Here is a 20,763-nt window from a genome sequence, read left to right on the forward strand (position 1 = left end):
AGCAGATCTTCGATGTTTAACTGTGGGGTGTGGGATCTCATTCACTGACCAGGGACCGAACCCAGACCCCCTGCATCGGGAGCTCAGAATCTTAGCTACCGGACCACCAGGGAAGTCCCAGTCCAGCATCTATAGATACTCACTGACTATCCCTGTGTGAGTAACTGTGTACGCACACACACACACTCACACACACATTGTCCTCCTTATACACACAGCCCAGGTGGTAGCCCAGACTCTGGACTCTGGAGCCAAAATGCCCAAGTTCAAATTTCAATTTAGCCACTTGCTAGGGGTAAAACTTGGTAAGTCACTGAACCTCTCTGTACCCAGATTCCTTCATCTGTAAAGTGGGGACAGTAATGAAAGCATCTTCTTAGGGTTGTAACGAGGATTAAATTAGTTACTGCAGGTAAAGCATTTAGGGACGAGTGCCTGTCACAATAGTATACTTTTCCTATTGCTCCTGTAACAAATTACCATAAACGCAGTGGCTTCGTGAAAACAATAATTTATTCTCCTATAATTGTGGAGGCCAGAAGTAGGAAATCAGTCTCACTGGGCTAAAGTCAAGGTGTCGGATGGGCTGGCTCTTCTGGGGGCCCCAGGGAAGGCTCTGTTCCTGCCTTTTCCAGCTCCTGGAGGCTGTGGTATTCCCTGGATCCTGCCCATATCATCCTGACCTCTGCTCCGGCCACCATCACTGTCTTTTCTCTGTGACCTGCTCACCTCCCTCTTATAAGGACCCTTGGGCTTATACTTAGGGCCCAGCTGGATAACCCAGAATAATCTCCCCATCCCCAAATCCTTGACTCCGTTACATCTGCACAGTCCCTTTTGCCCCAGAAGGTAATGTTCCCAGGTTCTGGGGATTTGGATGCGAATAACTTCAAGGACCATTATTCAGTCCACCATTCATGATAAAGTGAAAGTGAAAGTGTGAGTCACTCAGTCGTGTCCAACTCTTTGTGACCCTGTGGACTGTAGCCTCTGTCCACGGGACTCTCAAGGCAAGAATACTGAAGTGGGTTGCCATTCCCTTCTCCAGGGGATCTTCCCGATCTAGGGATCAAACCAGTCTCCCATATTGCGGGCAGATTCTTTACAGTCTGAGCCACCAGGGAAGCCCACCACCCATGATAAGCAATAAATAGAAGTAAATTACTGTTATTATTATTATCATCCTGCTTACTCCCTCAGCAGCTCCAGTCTGTATCCTCAACCCTGTCTCAAGCTGTGTGGGAGAGAACAGGATGTGGAAAGACCCTCAGAAGCTAACCCTCAGAAGCTCCCTGAGTCCAGACCCCAAGCCATCAGACCAGAGCTGGCCGTGATGCCAGCTGCATCAGTCAGAGACCTCAGTCACTGGCTGGTCCCCTGAGGGGACAGAGGGGGCAGAAAGCAGACAAATGGAGCAGGAAGGTACTCAGAGGTCTCGAGGGGGCTCAGAGAGGGGCCTCTGGGGCTGAGGCTAAGGCTTTCTGATGGCACTGTACTCCGTGGACTCCTCAAGGATCTTGCTGGGAGGGGGGGCGTTGAGGTGCTCCATATTGCTGTAGGTTGGCTGTTCATCCGAGGTGTCCAAAGACAGAGCCGCGTAGGTGATGCTGTCCCTGGAAACATCAGCCTGCAGTGAAGATGTCTTCGGGGTTAGAGGAGTGTAGGGGATGTTGTCCCTGAAAATGTCAGCCTGCAGTGAAGATGTTCTCGGGGTTAGAGGCGCTGGCCGGAGGCTGCCCACACGTGGAGAAAGCCTTGGAGGACCCCGGGGAGACAGACCCTCCAGGACTTCTGGAGGCTTCTCCCAGGCCCTCCAGCCCCTCCTCCCTCCACTCAGCCAGGCACCCTGAGCCCCAGTCGTAGCAGAAGGTGCTCTCCCTCAATTCTGTGCCAGGGCAACACATTTGCACAGAATAGCGGGTCACTTGGCTACACCCAGCGTATGGACCATGACTGACTGGGCTCTGAGTCTCCAGTGCTGAGGTCTGGTATGAACGTGATGCCAAAGGCCAAAAGCCTGCAGGGGCTCTGCCAGCCAGTCTTCCAATGGCTGCATCTTTGCTCAGCACCCATCTTCCCACGTGGGCGAGAGAAAACCCATCCTCAAAGGAGGAGGCAACAGCGGGTCTGGTCCGAGCCCCACAGCAGCCCCACTGAGCACATACCGTGTTGGCATAGTCCCCGTCCCCCAGGCAGGCCTGGGGGGAGGAGGGGGCCCTCCCAGAGGCCTTCTTCCAGGAGGAGCCAGAGGGCTTTTCAATCTGCTGCAGGTCCAGGTCTGCGTAGCAGATGTCGCTCCCCGGGGGCTGAAGCACCTAGGAGACAAGACGCAGGTTCCTCTTCCATGGAGGGACACGTGGCTCGCTGCTTCCCAGGGATGCCCCGCTCCCAGCTTCCTCTGCAACCTCCACTTCCTCTCAGCCTCCCATGCCTGCCCCCTCCCAAGCCCCCCTCCCTTCTTGCTGATTCCAGCATCTTCCCGGGCCCCTTCCCAGCCCTTGCAGCTGGGTTGTGAGCATACAGACACTTGGGCACAGGGACTGTCTGAGGCACTTGGGCCTCGGTGCTCCTGGGAGATGGAAAACAAGAGGGGGGGCAAGGTGTCCGGTGTTTCTGCTCTGACCTCGGGGACTCTCTTACCTGCACTGGGGATGTCCCAGCAGCTAAAAGACAAAAACAACCAGAGTTAGAAAGCCCATTCAGAGACTCACGCGTGCCCCCAGGTCTGGGAAAGAAAAGAAGTGAATTAGGCTTCAAGCTCAGAGAAGAGAGTGAGTGAGTGTGTGCGTGTGTGTGTGTGTGTGTGCGCGCGCACGCACGCATGCTCAGTCTCTCAGTTGCATCCAACTCTTTGCAATCTCATGAACCATCACCCCGCCAGGCCCTTCAGTCCATGGAACTTCCCAGGCAAGGATACTGGAGCAAATTGCCATTTCCTACTCCAGAGGATCTTCCTGACTCAGGATCGAACCCACATCTCCTGAATTGCAGGCAGATTCTTTACTGCTGAGCCACCTGAGAAGAGACCTGGTTCTAATTCTCATCTCTCAGATGACAAATAAGGAGACCTCAGTCCATCTATCCCCCACATCGCAGAACTGTGTGATCAGATGCTCAGGTGGCCCTGCCAGCTATCAACTCCTCTGGGATTAGGTTCAGCCTATATCTTCTGGAATTCTGCCTGTAACTCCACCATTTCTCAACCTGCAAAACAACACCCTTGTCCCGCTGATTCTGGTTAGTCTTCGGGTAGGATGTGGGCTGCTAGGTGGCCGAGCCCGTTCTATGCTTTCCCGGTGCTGGCTGTCCCAGGCACACAAGGGCTGCAGCAGTACAACTCGCGCATGAGACAGGATTGTTCTAAGCTGTTCTCCAAGTGGAGCACTTGAGCTGAGTCCACACTGTATGGACCAGCTTTCAGTTGGTTCCTATTTCTTTACCTCCCTGCCCTCTCCTGCCCCTAGTTTTGGAGACTACAGAGAAAGAATATAACCCCCTCCCCCGGTTTTTAGGGGGGACAGAAAGTATTTAGGTCCGGGACAATACATTTGGGAGAAAATATGATGAGCCAAGAGTCAGGCTCCCCTTTTCCCAAACTACAAGATTCCCCAGGCTGTGGGGAGGAAGTAGCGTTAAACAGGGCCCCGTGAGAGCTCATGTCCCGCTGGATTCTGAGAAGGAGAAGGTGCAATTATTGTAAGAATGTGGAAGTGGAGCCAGACAGGAAAAGAGTTGGTTGAGGCCAAACCTCATGACTGACAAGTGCAGACTCGTGAGCAAGGGCCCTTCCCTAAAGGGTAAATTTACATAAAACAAGGAGGGTAGCTTGAGAAAAGGCTGGAGAAGAGGAAGAGCAAAAATAGGCCTAGGGTCGTCCCTGGTAGCAGGGTGATAAAGAATCCGCCTGCCAATGCAAAGCCACATGAGTTCGATCCCTGGTCCCGGAAGATCCCACATGCCTTGGGGCAACTAAGCCCATGCACCACAACTGTTGAGCCTGTACTCTGGAGCCCAGGAGCCACAACTACTGAACCCCTCACGCCCTGTTCTCTGCAATGGGAGAAGCCACTGCAATAAGAAGCCTGCAACTAGACAGTCACCTCTGCTCACCGCAGCTAGAGAAAAGCCTGAGCAGCAACAAAGACCCAGCACGGCCAAAAATATACAAATAAAAATAGGAGTGGCCACCAGCCTTTCTGAGGAAACCCAGAGGACTGTGTATGTGTGTGTCCGAGCACATGTGTGCATTCATGTGTGGGCTGTGTTTGTGCATGCATACATGTCTGTGTGTTCATGCACACGTGTGTGTACATTTGCTCATGTGCGCATACTTGCCTGTGGGTGTTTCCCTCTGCCCCCATGTCAACTCAGTCCCTCCATGACAACCACAGGAAGTGGTGGTCAAGACTCTAAAGGGTGTGGGTACCCTAGAAGGGCTGCCTGCCTAAGGTCATCATCACCTCTGCCACCAAAAGCCAAATCAGGAAATAGACAGGGAGGCAGAGCAAAGAGGCAAGAAGAACAAGGAGGGATGTTCAAGGCAGACCTGATGTTGAAGCCTCCTGGGCTCACCTCCAAGCTCCAGCCCCACAAACCTCCAGCTGCTGTGGCCTTTGGGACAGTGACCCTTTCGGAGTACGCAGGTGATCCGTGGGTCCGAAGGCTCCAGGATGACCACGCGGGCCGTCAACCCCACGCACTGCTACCCAGCCCAGCCCCAGCCCAGCCCCAGCCCAGCATCAGCCCGGTCCCCTCACCTTTCTTGGGTCGCTTCGCCATTCTCCAAGCCACGAACAAGGCCACCGTGAAGAGAAGCAGCAACACCGCGAAGATGAGAGGGAGGAGGACACTGAGCTTCAGGCCGTTGCTGCTGGAAACGACAGAGCAGGCCCCCGTGGCTCAGCTCCTGCCCTGACCTTATCCCACCCACCTGGGGGCAGAGATGGCCACACACCTTTAGACCTTCTGACTGCAGGGCTGTGGTTTCCAGCCTGGGAAATCCCTACTCCTGGGTGCCCTCAAAGATTTTTTTTTTCCCTTTTCTTGGCCACACCACAGGGCTTATGGAATTTTAGTCCCCTGACCAGGGATTGAACCTGTGCCCTCCACAGTGAAAACACTGAATCCTAACCACTGAGCCACCAGGGAGTTCTCCAAAGATTTTTTTTTTAATATTTCATTTATTCGACTGCGCTGAGTCTTAGCTGCAGCAGGCAAACTCTTAGTTGCTGCACGTGGGATCTAGCTCCCTAACCAGGGATCAAACCCAAGCCCTCCACATTGGGAGCACAGAGTTCTAGCCACTGGACCACCAGGGAAGTCCTGGTTTAAAAAAAAAAAAAAAAAGATGGAGAGGAGGGTTCCACATGGTGTTTCTGTGGGTCTTCAGGCCAAACAGAAATTGCATAGCGAAGGCTCTGAAAAGGTTTTCCTATTTCTCTGCTTGCCCCTTGTGCAGGCTGAACAGTGTCCTTCACCCGGTAGTTCACTCAGAACCTAAAATCCATTTGGAAGTAAGATCTCTGCAGAGGTTGTCAAGTTAAGATGAGGTCATGCTGGATCATGATGGGCCCGAGTCCAGTGACTGGTGTCCTTATAAAGGATAAATTGGTGGTCCAGTGTCTAAGAATCCTCGCTCCCAATACAGGGGACCCAGGTTCAAATCCTGGTCAGGGAACTAGATCCCACAGGTGGCAACTAAGAGTTTACATGCCACAACTAAGGCTCAGTGCAGTCAAATAAATAAATATTTAAAAAATAAAAAAGGTGGGGGGAATTGGGGCACACAGACACACAGGGAGAAGGCCATGTGATGTCAGAGGCCAAGGTTGGCGTGATGCTGCCACAAGCCAAGGAATGCTCAGCTTACTGGCAGCCCCCAGAAGTGAGGAGACTGGCCTGGGACAGACCCTACTTTAGAGTCCCAAGAAGGAGCCAACCTGCCCACACTTGGTTTCATTTCTGGCCTCCTGAGCTGTGAGAGCAAGTGAGAGGGGACCCTGGCATCCTTGAGCCCAAGAGTGCAGAGACAAGCTCTGGCTGCGACCTGGAACTACAAAGGGTGCCCCCTTCCGAGGAGTTTGGGCCCAGTGGTCCGCCAGGAATGGCAGCATTGGAGCTGGCTTACCTGTTGTTGGAGTGGTAGCTGGTCTCAGCTGAGGAGTGAACATCATCTTTTGTACTGACAGTGGAGGTGGTGGGAGTGGTGGTCGGCACTGTAGTTGGTACTTGGCATAGAGACCAGGTTACACACCACTCTGCCTGCTCACCCACCCGCCACCCTAAACGTGGCTCTGAGTCTGGGAGCATGGGCCTCGCTGCCCTGAGGAGTCTGGAGCAGGGCCAAGGGAGGGGCTGACAGCCCGGACTGCTCATATCTCCCTGGCCTCCAGGAGACTCAGAGCCTCAGAGGCAGTATGGCTGGCACAGGTCCCAGGAGGTTAGAGGGGCCCAGGGTCGCCTCAGGACAAGGGCAGCTGAAGGTCAGCTGAAATCGAATGCTGCAGCTGCTTATGACAGGGCCTCGGCCAGTGCCTCCCCCATCTACTTATCCACAGTGGCAACCCACTCCAGTATCCTTGCAGGGAAATCCCATGGACAGAAGAGCCTCGTGGGGCTACAGTCCATGGGGTCACAAAGAGTTGGACACAACAGAGCAACTGAGCACAAAGGAGTAGACCAGGGGCAGCTGACATAGCCAAGATCCGGGACTTCAAAGGTCAGGGCCATCCCTGAGCAAAATCCCGAGGTTCAGGAAGAGCCTGCACTTGGAGGACGTTATTAAGCTCCCACGATGGGGATAGTTCTCAGGAATGTTGTCAGGATTGAATGAGATGATGAACGTGTTGTACTTTGCAAGTATAATGAGCCTCACAGGTTCCAGGTGTGAGCGTGGGGCGGGGGTGGTGGTGACTGCTGACTGTACCCAGCCCCCCCTGCCACACAGGTGCCCCGTGAGCTGGTGTCATCTATCTAAGGATCAGCAGAAGCAGAGCCCAACAGATAAATTATGTCAAACCAAGATCGCTGAGCTAACATGCCCAGGAGTGTTTGCCTTCTAGAAGGATTTAAGAAGAGAGCATCAATCATTCCAAATGTGTAAATGGCTCATGATGGGGTTTCAGGCACTGGAAATACAGCCCTCTGACAGTGGAGCCCTTTCCACACCTGCAAAATTAAGCAGATCATCCCCCACTGGGCTGGGTCTTTCCCCCGAGGTGTGATATGGAACACCAGGTGGGAACAGCAGCTCTGAAGACCCAACCCTGAATTCCAGAAAGAGCAGGAACACCCCCAGGGCAGCATGGGTCCCAGGAAAGCACTGGCAGAAATCGGGGTCTCCAGGTCCCACAGAAGAGGGTCCCTCTGGCCCACAGACTGACACTGGGACCACCACCTTCATCTCCTTGGGAACAGACTCAGACACTGACTGTGCACAGGAAAACAATGTGCTGGGAAAGCCTGATCCCGTCCCGGAGGAGGCCCTGGAGCCAAGGAGAGCATCGAGGGGAAGCCCTGCCCCTCCAGCCCAGGTGGTCAGCGGGGGCTCTGTGAGACCTCAGGACTCCTGCACCCCTGTGACCTTCACTCTGAGGGACAGTTGGGTCCCTGGACAGAGCAGGCCCTGAAGAGACACGTCCACACATCCACACACTCTTACCTGGGTCAATGGTCACGTCTACCTTGTCCCCCAGGTCAGCTCCAATTCTCTCAATCCCACACCAGTAAGTGTCTGAATCATCTAGCCTGAGCTTCTCCATGGTCACGGAGAACGAGCGGTCCTTCCGGTTGTCCTTGATGGACGCGCGGCCCTTCTTCACCTCCTTCTCTGATCCAGTGGTTTTAACGATGAACTGACAGCTGCCCCAGTCAGCCCCCCGGCACCACCATTTCACGTAGGTCTCATACCCAGGGTCGTATCGACACTGCACAGTCAGTGAGCCCTGCTCCTGACCTCTCACTTCTCTGGGACCAGAGATGGCAGATGAGCCTGGAAATACAAATCCATGTACCTGTCACCTCCCGCCCTGGGGGCAGGGCCACAGCCTCCCGCATTGTGAATAGTTCAACCAGACCCAAGTGTCTCCTGAGCTGAGTAACAGTCAAGGAAGACAGATCAAGACGGACTTTTTGTCCTTCAAAATTCTAGCCAAAGCCACCAGGAAAATCCCATGAAAACAGAACTGCAGATCTCAACAAAATGATAACATTGACCCAGAGCAAGAGTAGCTTCCTGTAGTTCCCCCCACCTTCCCCTGTCTGTAGCCAGTAAGTCTTTCCATTTCCAGCCATGTCTGTTTGCAGCCATCCCTGTGTTACTCTGGTCTGATGGGGAAGAAAGAGCAGAGGACCTATTTCCACAGAAGATGACTCTGTACTGACGACCTCAGGAGGCCCAGAGGAAACATACCCATCACCCAGCTCTGGAGAAACTGTTCCTAGTGGTTCTAATTGTGTTTACTGGTTCTACAGTAAACCAGCATGGTAGGAAAGGGAAAAAGTGAAAGTGAAGTCGCTCAGTTGTGTCCGACTGAGCATAGGCTACCCCATGGACTGTAGCCTACCAGGATCCTCCATCCATGGGATTTTCCAGGCAAGAGTACTGGAGTGGGTTGCCATTTCCTTCTACAGGGGATCTTCCTGACTCACCTTTGAAATTGACCAAAAGAGTAATGCCGATCAGTTTCCCAGGGCTCTGGAATTTTTATTACCCAGATCCCATTTCTTCCCACTGAATTGCTTTGGTTGCTTTGTTAAAAAGCAAATATGTGAGTTCTTTATGGATGTTCCATTCTGTTCCATTGATCTATCCTTACGAAGTTCCAATACTCTGACCCCCTAATTCGAAGTCGCCTCATTAGAAAAGACTCTGATGTGGGGAAAGTTTGAAGGCAAATAGAGAAGGTGGCAGCCCAGGATAGATAGTTAGAGAGCATCACTGACTCGATGGACATGAATTTGAGTGAATTCCAAGAGATGGTGGAGGACCAAGCAGTTTGGTGTGCTGCAGTCCATGGGGTTACAAAGAGTTGGACATGACTTAGCCACTGTACAACAACATCAACAATGCGAATCCACACTGTCTTGAATACTACAGCCCTGCAGGAAGGCAAGTATTACAGAGAAAAGCAGCAGCATTTTCTGATATATATGATTTTCTTGCTCTTTCTTTCACTTCCTCATCTTTGAAAGATTGGAGATACAGAGAAATGTTTCTTTACTGTAAGGAAACAACACCTCAAGCATCATGAAGAATGGCAGTTGTCACTAGTACTTGGTGTCAGAACCTGGGAAGTGGTGAGGACCTCGGCAGTCTGGAGAGCAGATGCCCCTGGATGGGGTGGCGGGGGGCCACTTACCCCATTGTCCTCATGCAAGAAGCAGGCAATGGGGTTTCAGATCTTTACACTTTTAAGGAGTAGCTCAAACCTGGGTTTGAGGAGGAATCTCTTTGAAACACCAGCTTAATTAGAAACAATAGCAATCTGGCCTGGGCCTCCCAGACCCATCTGCCAGCAGACCAGTTGTGTTTTCTGCTTAGGGATATTTTAGAGCACTAAATGCATGTATTAGAAAAGTAAAGTGGACTTTAATATATCAAACATTTATTTCAAAAGTTAAAACAAAAAACAGAAGGAGGAGTAGGAAGAAAGAAAAAACTAGAAGAAAGGAAATAATGAAGGTAATAAAAATTAATGAAGTAGAGAGGCTTCCCTGGTGGCTCAGTGGTAATGAATCTACCTGCCAGTGCAGGGGACCCAGGTTTGATCCCTGACCACAGGCCACATGGTCAACACATATTCGATTTTCTAAAAACTCTTAGCAAATTAAGAGTAGAACTTCCTTTATCTGATAAAGATTATCGAGTAAAAGCCTCAGCAAATACCGCAGTGATTGTGAGATATTGGTGTATACTTTGTCATCGTCAACCTGGACATTGATTCTGTATCCACTTTTCTATACGTGTTATCCACCTGTATGTGCTATTTTCTGAAATTCTGACCAACGTAGTGAGACACAGAAAAATATAAAATATATCACTATTGGGGGAAAATAATAACATTTAGGGAAAATATTTAAATCTTCAATTTAAAAGGATTTTCATTTTTAATGGAATTCAGTAGAGTGGCTAAAAACACAATAAATATATTAAAATTAGTGGCTTTTCTGTAAACCACTAAGAAGTAATTGGAAAATAAAATGGAAAAGTGCCCATTTACAACAGCAATAAAAGTGTATTAAATACCAAGGAATAACTCAAACAGAAACAATTAGGACTTATAGAAAAAAATCATGCACAAACACTTTGAAATTTTCTTGACTGACATAAAGGTTTAAGTATAAAAGAGCTATATTTTAATCCTGAATGAATATGCTATATATTGCAAAAATTTTCTTCCTTCCCAAATACATTTAAAGATTTAACTCAAAAACCCCCAGAACATTTTTAGAACATGTACATTTTTTTTCAGACATAGGTGTAATATATATGTGTGCATGTATATATATGTCTATGCATGCATGTATAGTAAATATTATATGTAATGTATGCTAGAGGTTATCTGAATAAATGAAGAGACAAGAATTTTTAACATCTGAAAGTTGAGCAATGAGCAAGGACTTGCCTGCTAGATATTAAAATGGTACCAGTCTTAATAAAGAGGCCAGCGTGGAAATCTAACAAGACTAGGTGAGCGCCTCAATCGAACACAGTCAACAGCCTAAAACAGACCTAGTCTGCTTAAGAATTTTATATATATCATAGAAAACTATGGCAGAAAGTGAAGAGAAACTAAAGAATCTCTTGATGAGAGTGAAAGAGGAGAGTGAAAAGGCTGGCTTAAAACTCAACATTCAAAAAACTAAGATCATGACATCCAGTCCCAACATTTCATGGCAAGTAGATGGGGAAAAAATGAAATCAGTGGCAGATCTTATTTTCTTGGGCTCCAAAATCACTGCGGACAGTGACTGCAGCCACAAAGTTAAAAGATGCTTGCTCCTTGGAAGAAAAGCTTTGACAGTCTATTAAAAAGCAGAGACATCACTTTGCTGACAAAGGTCCAGACAGTCAAAGCTATGGTTTTTCCAGTAGTCATGTACAGATGTGAGAGTTGGACCATAAAGAAGGCTGAGTGCCAAAGAATTGATGATTTTGAATTTTGGTGCTGGAGAAGACTCTTGAGAGTCCCTTGGACAGCAAGAAGATTAAGCCAGCCAATCCTAAAGGAAATCAGTACTGAATATTCATTGGAAAGACTGATGCTGAGGCTTTGATACTTGGACCACCTGATGCAAAGAGCCGACTCATTGGAAAAGATCCTGATGCTGGGAAAGATTGAGGGCAGGAGGAGAGGGGGGCAGCAGAGGATGAGACAGTTGGATAGCATCATCAACTCAATGGACATGAGTTTGAGCAAACTCCAGGCGATAGTGAAGGACAGGGAAGCCTGGGCATGCTGCAGTCATGGGGTCACAAAGAGTCAGACACGACTTAGCAACTAAATAGCAACAACATAGAAAACTAAAACGGTAAGCAGGGAAGGGAAGGGTTAGGGCATAACCCTCTCCTGTCACCTCTCAGTATACTCCATTAGGTAAATAGAGAGAGATTAAGGAGGTCAGCATAAAACAGGAATGCATTTTTAAAACTGGAAGAAAATAGAAGTGAGTATTTATAAAATTTCTAGATGACAGCATTTTTGAAACTTGAAATTAATGAATGATAGGAAACAAAAAAGAGTCAGTAAGGAATCTGACTACATGCAAAGACAGCACTTGGACATACCAATTAAAAAAGACTGAAAAGACAAAGAGACATATTTGGAACAAATAACATAGAAAAGGATTAATAGTGTTTCTTTTTTTAAAGATTTTTTTATATGGACCATTTTTAAAGTCTTTATTGCATTTATTACAGTATTGCTTCTGTTGTATGTTTTGACTTTTTGACCATGAGGCATGCTCCCCGACCAGGGATCAAACCTGCACTCTCTGCCTTGAAAGTTAGAGTCTTAACTGCTGGACCACCAGGGAGGAGGTACTATTCCCAACAGTGTCTCTCTTGATTAAGAATGTATAGAAGAAAAACATTAAAGACTCCATTTGGAAAACTGATGAGTGATAAGAGGCAAGTCACAAACAAGAAATTCAGTGGCTAATAAAATTCAAATGTTTAATTTAAACAACATAGCAAACAAGAAATGTGGACGACAACACCACTTTTCACATATCAAATGAACCAAGTGTTGATGACTCGAATTTTGCTGACCGAGGCCAGGTGGTCCAGGCACTATGAGAAGATGCTGGAAGGGAGGTAACTGGTTCAAACACACGGAAAGCCGTAAGGCAGTTTCGTGTGTCAAACACAGGCATGCCCTTTGCTCCAGTAATGATATTTCTCGGATTTAGTCCTCAGGAAACAATCAGAGAGGCACACAAAAAGGGTGTGAACAAAGATTCATTACATAGTTAGTAAAAATAAAGGAAACAAAATCCACTTCCATCAATTAGGGAAATAAATACATAATGAAATAATGCAAACACGGATAATGAGGCTTAGAAATATTTTTAATTATGTGGAAAATTCTCATATGAAGTGAAAATGAGGGTTTTTTAAAATCATATACAGTATAATATCAACTAACTTTTTAAAATGCATAAAAAAATCAAAAATAAACTAGAATGTTAACAACTAGTTGCCTTGAGCATTAAGACAGACATGAGGTTTTTTATTTTTCCTAATTCTTCATTTTTTTTCTGTACTTCATTTTTTTTTTCCCTGTACTTTCCCAAATATCAATAATAAGAACTTACTACTTTCAAAATCATAGAAAAACAAATGCATGGACAGGGCTGTTCAATAGTGTGGTAGGCAGAGTAACAGCCCCTAAAGATGTCCTAACCCCCAAAACCTGTGAACACAAATCAGCCTTACATGGTGAAAAGGGTCTGTGCAGGTGTGATTGAATTAAGGAAAGTCCTTATCAGAGGGAGGCAGGAGAGTCAGGGTCAGAGAGGAGAGACGATCGTGGAGCGGGGACTGCAGTGATCTGGGGCCACATCCCAAGGAGATCGGGCAGCCTCTGGAAGTTAGCAAAGTCAAGGGATTGAATTCTCCCCCTAGAGCCACCAGGAGAAATGTTGTCCTGTTGACTCATTTTAGACTTCTGATTTCTAGACTGTAATATTATAAATTTGTGTTCTTCTAAGCCCCTAAGTTTGTGGTCATTTGTCCCAGAGCCCTAGGATTCTAACATAAACGGACACCTCATCTTTAGTTGCCACGACTCTAATGGCTTGTAGAGCATTTAGTTTGGGGCTTCCTTGGTAGCGCAGTGGTAAAGAACCCGCCTGCCAAAGCAGGAGACACGGGTTCAATCCCTGGGTCAGGAAGATCCTCTGGAGTAGAAAATGGCAACCTGCTCTAGTATCCTAGCCTGGAGAATTCCATGGACAGAGGAGCCTGGTGGGCTACAGTCCGTGGGGTCCCAAAGAGTCAGACACGATTGAGAGACTGAGCGTGCCCGCACTGACCCTTGAACCATCTGTCCACTCCCTTCTCAGACCCCTCTTCGGGGTGCCCACTCCCCATCAACCTTGGCAGAGCACTGGCTCTGCCTTGGGGAACCGTCCTGGCCCAGAAGCAGCCCGGAGCTCCAAGAAGCAGCACCTTCCCTGGGCATGGCTACTCACAGCCTGGATGATGGAGAGTAATCCTAGATCAGGTGGAAACTGAGCCACGGGGGGAGGTGCCAGGCTCACTGTCAGTAAGTGACAGGCAGGACCTGCCTCCAGCTCAACAGGGGACATCAGCTAGTCTCCGCTCTGGGTCAACACATCTGGGGTCTGGTCCACCTCTGCCACCACTCACCGTGACGCTCAAGTGGGACAAGGCAGCTAATTTTTCTCTGAAAAAAACTTTTGTTGTTGTTGCTTAGTCGCTAAGCTGTGTCCAACATTTTTGAAACCCCATGGACTGTAGCCCACTAGGCTCCTCGGTCCATGGGATTTCCCAGGCAAGAATCCTGGATTGCCATTTCCTTCTCCAGGGGATCTTCCCAACCCAGGGATCCAGCCTGGGTCTCCTGCATTGGCAGGCGGATTCTTTATCACTGAGCCACAAAAGAGTCATTCAAAGTCTTGCTTCTCATAGAAAATGAATTGCTAGAAAGCCCAGTGGAAAGATTCTGGGTTGTTTTCTGCACACTTTTGCAACAGTGAGCTCTCGAGAAGAAGGAAGCAGTGCTGCTCAAACCTGCTGCTTGTGATCGGAAGTTCTATGGTCAAGGCTGGTTACAGGTTGGCACCGATATTCACGCTGGCAACTGGGTTCTTATCATCACACAGCTATGCCTGTTCTGCTTCAGACAAACATTCCTGCTCTGTCTTAATCCCTCCCGAACCGTATACACACACACGCACTACTCTCGTACCTGCTAGCCATCAAGTTCCCCTGTTCCAGGTGTCAGGGGGAAGAACAAAACCCTTTATCTGCCTTCCCCACCTTGCTTGTCAATTTGTCCCCTAACTTCTCACCCCAGATCTACCTTCTCCGTTTCCACACCGAAACTCAAGGCTGAGCATCCATAAGCCATCTCCAGTCACCCACGAGCCACATGTCTCTCTCCTCCTCTAAGAACTTTCCCCCTAACAGATAAAAGCAACCCCCCCACCAGCTGCTCAGTGGGTAAAGAATTAGCCTGTAACACAGGAGACAGAGGACGTGGGTTCAATCCCTGAGTCAGGAAGATCCCCTGGAGGAGGAAATGGCAACCCACTCCAGTATTCTTGCCTGGAGAATTCCCTGGACACAGGAGCCTGGTGGGCTACAGTCCATGGGGTCACAAAGAGCACATGGCACAGAACCCCCGAATCAGCCCCAACAGGAGCGTGTGGGGCCTGTAACAAAGGCCTTCTGTTCCTCAGATGTACCAAGGTCAAGCTCATTTCCATATGAGAGCCTTGCTGTCCCCTGTGCCTGAGAAACTTCCTCTATCCTCCAGGTCTCAGCGCAGGTGGCTCCCCCTCAGAGGGCTCCTTCTAAGCCCACCCCCATCGAAAGCACTCCCACCGCCCCCTGAGTCGGGGCATGGCACTTAGCTTTGCTTGCATCATGCATCGCAGCTTGTAAGTATCATTTTCATTTCTATGCCTGATGGACTGAATGATCAAAGCTGACCACGTGAAACAGTCACAGGTCACAAAGGACTGTCCGGTTGTCATGCCTTCTGGAGCTTCAGATCCAAAGGTGACTACAGGAAGTTTTCTCAGGAGATCATAACTGCTCCTAACTCTTCTCTCTGCTCTTTGATTATTTTCTTATTGAGATATAATTCACAGATCACACAATTCACCTTTTAAGTTGTACAGTTCAGCGGTTTTGTGAGATACTCATGAAGCTGTACAAACATCACCACTAATTCCAGAACGTAGTCATCACCCTAAGAGAGACCCTGTATGAAGGAGTCCCTCCCCCGACTCGCTCCTCAGCCCCTGGGGACCACTAATCTACTGTCTCTATGAAGTTACATGTTCTAGATATTTCATATGCATGGAATAATACAACATACACCCTTTTGTGTTTGGATTCTTTACCAAGCTTAATGTTTTCCAGACTCATCCAGACTGTAGCATATGTCAGTACCTCATTCACTTTTATGACTAGTATACCATGGTATGAGTACACCAAGTTTTAATTTATCCATCCATCAGTTGACAAGCATTTAAACTGTTTCCGTTATTTAGCTCCTATGAACTATGTTGTCATGAACATTTGCATACATGTTTTTTACATGCACATATGTCTTCCATTCTCTTGGATGTATACCTAGGAGTGGAATTGCTGGCTCATGTGGTAACCACATGTTTAATATTTTCAAGAATGTCAAATTGTTTTCCAAAGTGGCTGTACCATTTTACAATCCCATGAGCAATGTCCTCTCCAGGTAATGTTAACAGCGTCAATTGTTTGATTCTATGAAAGTAGAAGGACAAAGATTCGGGGGGTGGGATGGGATGCAGCAATCACTGTTCCCTGTCCATTAGATGCATTCACTCATTCAACTAATACTCACTATTTGTCTAAACTGCACCTGTCATGGTTGTAGCACAAAAGTCCCGGCCCTCCTGAAGTTTATAGTCTATCAAAGTGAGGGAAAGAAGAGGATAAACCATGGAGAAAAGTAATGCAAGGGAATTGCTTTGTTTTTCTTCTTCTTTTTGGCCACATCACATGGCATGTGGAACTTCCCCAGCCAGGAGTCAAACACAAGCCCCCTGCAGTGGAAATACAAAATCTTAACCACTGGACCATCAGGGAAGTCCAGAGAATGGCTATTTTCATCAGGGTCTTCAATGATGGCTTCAGTGAGGAGCAAAGACAGGAGCCTGGAGCCTTGGCTATCTGAAGAAGAGCACTGAGCATATTGAACACCAAGGGCCTCGGGCCTGTGGCAGGAGTGTGCCTGGCATGTTCAAAGAACACCTAAGAGGCTGGGATGGCTGGAGTGGGTTGAGCCAGGGGGAGCAGAGTGGAAGACGAGAGCGGGAGATGGTGTGGAGGGAGACCCAGAAGGTACCACCTGGTAGCCTCTGTAAGGACTTTGGATTTGTACTCTAGGATGCAGGTCATTTTGACCAGAAAAGAGACATGGTCTGGCTTGCATTTCAAAGAATCACTATGGGATATGAGAGAAGTGATGGATGCCCCTGGGGTTTTGCCCAAGCACTTGAAAAGATGGAGTTGCCAAACACAAAGATGGGAGAGAAAGGAATTTGACTGAGGAGATGTGGTCAGGCCACATGTGAAATGTCAACATCTGGGACTTTCCTGGCAGTCCAGTGGTTGAGGTTCTGCGGGGACCCGGGTTCCTTTCCTGGTCCAGGAACTGAGGCCCCACAGCTCATGACGTGGACAAAAAAAAAAAAAGAAATGTCAACATCTGAGTGAAGATGTCAAATGGAGAGCTGGATAGAAGATTCTTGAGTTCAGGGAGATGTCCAAGCTAGGGATACAAAAATGGGAGTCATCTCAGAGAGGAGGTGAGATCAACAAGAGGCTAACTCCAGAGAGAGAAGGTGCTCAAACGCTGAGCTCTGTGGTCCCCCAACCTGTCAAAGCCAAGAAAATCCCCTTGACTTTTCATCAAAATGATATCCATAGGACTTCCCTGGCAGTCCAGTGGTTAAGACTCGCGCTTCTAACAAGTCTTAACCATGGGTTCAATCCTTGGTTGGGTGACAAAGATCCCTTGTCCCGCGTGGCATGGCCAAAAAAAACAAAAGGTCTCCATCAGCTTCAAGTTGACTTCAATCCTCTGTCTCTGCTCATATCCTAGCCCCTTTTTCCTCCTCATCCTACCAAGCTTACCTTCTCTCGACCTTTCCATTCTATTTCCTTCTTCCCCGAAAGCCTAGAACCATCTCTTCCACTCCATCAGGCAAATTCCCTGCCTCCCTTCCTTCCAGGTCCTCTTCACCCTCACCCCTTCTCCAGAGCCTTCCCTCGCTCACAACACTTTCTGGAAACTGAGAACAGAGGTGTGTACTCCCCATCTCTCCTGAGCAACCAGGGCGCCTCTGCCTCTCCCCCACCAGTGGCGGCCACCAGTCCGTCCATTCTGAAGGATCAGCCCCCGGGAGGTTAGGAGTTATGCCTGGTGCTGGCTTCATTGTGAAGACCACGCTCCACTTTTCCGCGTTTGCCGTGTGGGCCCTGAAACACTGAAAGCGGGGCTGAGTGGATGAAACCCACAGGCTCACGACTGGGAAGAACTGCTTAGAAACAGAGGTGGCGCCTCAGCAGGACGCCTTGCTGAGCCCCCCCTTTCCTCTGCCAGCCGCTTCCTCCTGCCCCATCAACTTTTCCCGGATGAACAGACCCAGGCCCCGCTCACCTGAAAGCCGGAGGAAGAGGCAGAACAGCAGCAGAAGGTGCATTTTGCCTTCACACGGCTTCGGGTGCAGCGAGTCAGGGAGAACCAAGCTGCAGCCTCCTTCACTTCCAGCCCTTCTGCTTTCGCTCACTCTCACTCTCGCACTTCCTCCTTCGGCCCGTTCCCACTGGCGAATGAGGCGAAAAGCGGAAGGATGAGTAAACTTTCAAGGCCGGTGCAAGAAGCGATCGTGAATAAGCTTTTGAGAAATACCTCCCTGGCCGGAGCCTCGACGGGTTTCTCTAAAAGGAGAACTCTGCTCCTTCTCAGCCTTGAAGGTTGCAGACCCGCTGGGTCTGAGTGGCTTTTATTCAGTCCTTCTCCCCTGGTGGGAAGATTGGGCTAGGGGGAGCCTGGTACCGCTGGAGACGTTGTGGAGAGCCAAGACTGATGGACACAGTGGCCTACACGTGCTATTTCAAGCATAGCTGAATTCTCAGGAGCCCGGAAGCTCAGGAATTCTACTTAATCACAGAGGGGCTTGAGCCAAATTTAGAGGAGAGAGTCTAGATTCCAAGCTAGACCAGAGATGGGAAGGAGAGGATGAGGAAGTATCAGAACCCAGACTACTGGGACTTCCCTGGAGACGCAGTGGTTAAAACCCCAAGGTCCCAGTACAGGGGGCAAGGGTTCAATCTCTGGTTGGGAGACAAATCCCATGCGGCTCATGGGGCAGCCGGAAAAAAATTTTTAATAAATAAATTAATTCATTAAAAAAAATAGACTACTACTAAAAGAAAAGGACTCAAAGAGTGGGAATACGTGATCAGGGAACTCCTCGTCCAGTGGGCAAGAGGGGCCTCTGTCCTGAGAACATACCAGAAACTCTTATCACTGTGCCTAGCTTACAAGGTGAGCATCCGTGAATAGCGATTCTAGCCTGAATCCTCCAGAAACTTGTCATTTATACCTTTCTGAAGAAACCAGCTCATTGTTCATGGCCATTCACCCCTAGCACCCCACCCCCTCAACACACACTTTGTAATAACTACCTCTTGCAGTGGAAATAAAGGATGCACCCACCAGCTTCCCCCGTCTGACTCCCTTTCTTTCTGGCAACTCTGTGTTGTCAGAGTTGTCATCCTTCCCTCCCCTTCCCCTATCAGAATCCCAGCAAGACCTGGGATGGAGCCCAGAAATTAGGAAAGGAGCAGACCTTTCTCCGATTTTGTTCCTGCAGCCGCTTTTGCTGTGTGTCACGCGTGTCTGGTGATGTCTCGGGGAGCAAGTGAGTCCCAGGGAGAGGTCTAAGCCCCTCATGTCCTTATCAGGAGTGACTAGGTGTCGGAAGGGTTATTTGCACAGGAAAATGCAGCAGCTGATAAGCAAGGGTTTTCCAGGATGTGGCCAGAATTGGCTTCTCACATTACCTCCTTCCAGGCGGTCAAGTCAGGTCAATGATACAGAGTGAGAACTCGGTCAGCCCTCTGTCCCTACCCCACTGCTCGGCAGAGCCAGCCTCGGCCTGTGACCCTGAATAGCTATCCTGAGAGACATCTGGCCTCAGCAAACAGAGACATCATTTGGCTCCCAGCGGAAATGGCTGATGAGTTAAGTAAGATGGGGCATCCTAGAGAGCAAGGGGCCCATGCTTTGAGGGGTGTGGGGTGAACTTTCCTTTCTCAGGCACAGTCAGTGAGAAGCAAACAGTCTCTGAGCTGCTCCAAATTTCAGCCTGTGTCCACCCTCTGATCCCGGGCCTTCCTGGGTCAAGAACAGAGATTCTGCTTGGAATCAACAAAATAGAATTCTCTGGGGACATCCCTGGTGATCCAGAGGTTAAGACACTTTCCACACTTCCAGGGAAGATACCAATTTTTTTGTATCTTGATTGGGGTAGTGATTACATTGGTATACACATTTGTTAAAACTCTTTCACTTATACCCTACAATGCATGGCTTTTATTGTACATAAATTATACCTCAGTAAAGTTTATTAAAAAGAAAGAAAGAAAGACTTCACCTTCCAATGCAGCCGGTCCAGGTCTAATCCTTGTTCAAGAAGCTAAGACCCCACATACCTCATGGCCATAAAACAGAAACAAAATTATAACAAACTCAATAAAGACTTTAAAAGTGGTCCATGTCAAAAAAGAGAGAATTCTCTGAATGTCTCTGAGTGACCACGAGTCTGTTCCTCTACACAAATGCCTCTGGGGACTGGAGGAGTGTCAGGCTATTCTGGGAACCCTGTGTCTTCAAGGACCCGTTTGAGGCTCTCCTCCTGGCTTGGCCATCGGCATCCGCACAAGTCTGGTACCTCACTGGGCTCCCACGTCTCCACGTGTGAAGGAAGGGTTTGGACGGACTGTCTGAGAGTCCCCTGCTCTGAAGCAACTGTGTGTGTGAATGTGCCATGTGTGCACCGTGCGTGGTGTGTTCACGTTGGTACCTGGGCCCGTGTGCGGGAGCTGTGTTACACGTGTGTGTTGGACTGTGTGTGCAGGCGCTATGTGTGCACAGGCGTTGTTGTTCGACTCTCTGCAACCCCACGGACTGCAGTCCACCAGGCTCCTCCGTCCTCCACTGTCTCCCCGAGTTTGCTCAGATTCGTGTCCGCACGTGCAGTGCGTGTGTGTTGGTGCAATCGGTGGGTTGTCCTGATGGTTAGGAACAGAAACTAGCTCAAGCTACCTCTCTAGGTCACATTGCACTTACAAGCTACAATCATTTTGTGGACTCAGTCTTTTCAGGATCTTTACCCGGTGGCACTAGTGGTAAAGAACCCCCCTGCCAATGTAGGAGACCTCAGAGATATGGGTTTGATCCCTGGGTCAGGAAGATCCCCTGGAGGAGGGCATGGCAACCCACTCCAATCTTCTTGCCT

The 20,763-nt window shown here is 48.8% G+C and overlaps 2 protein-coding genes across 5 annotated transcripts in view; one reads left to right on the top strand and one right to left on the bottom strand.

Annotated features, from left to right (window-relative positions):
* The window catches only part of RAB37 (RAB37, member RAS oncogene family), a 65,858-nt gene that overhangs the window by 19,017 nt on the left and 26,078 nt on the right, over positions 1-20,763 (top strand). The window lies entirely within an intron of this gene.
* On the bottom strand, positions 496-18,015 carry CD300LF (CD300 molecule like family member f). Of its 4 annotated transcripts, none has more exons than XM_081580879.1 (7): positions 17,898-18,015; positions 7,661-7,990; positions 6,128-6,155; positions 4,758-4,870; positions 2,641-2,663; positions 2,166-2,315; positions 496-1,690 (listed from the first exon to the last, which is right to left on the bottom strand). In XM_081580879.1, the coding sequence occupies exons 1-7, from the start codon at positions 17,938-17,940 to the stop codon at positions 1,472-1,474; spliced, it is 906 nt and encodes a 301-aa protein (XP_081437005.1). In that variant the 5' UTR covers positions 17,941-18,015; the 3' UTR covers positions 496-1,471. The 4 variants fall into 4 exon arrangements, with proteins under 4 accessions (XP_081437005.1, XP_081437003.1, XP_081437002.1 ...); XM_081580877.1 differs by having other exon boundaries at positions 4,758-4,867; positions 6,128-6,227; XM_081580876.1 differs by having other exon boundaries at positions 6,128-6,227.

The sequence above is a fragment of the Giraffa tippelskirchi genome, chromosome 3 (genome assembly GCF_054371585.1).
Source record: "Giraffa tippelskirchi isolate mGirTip1 chromosome 3, T2T-mGirTip1v1.2.pri, whole genome shotgun sequence".
In the NCBI taxonomy this organism is placed as follows: Eukaryota; Metazoa; Chordata; class Mammalia; order Artiodactyla; family Giraffidae; genus Giraffa; species Giraffa tippelskirchi.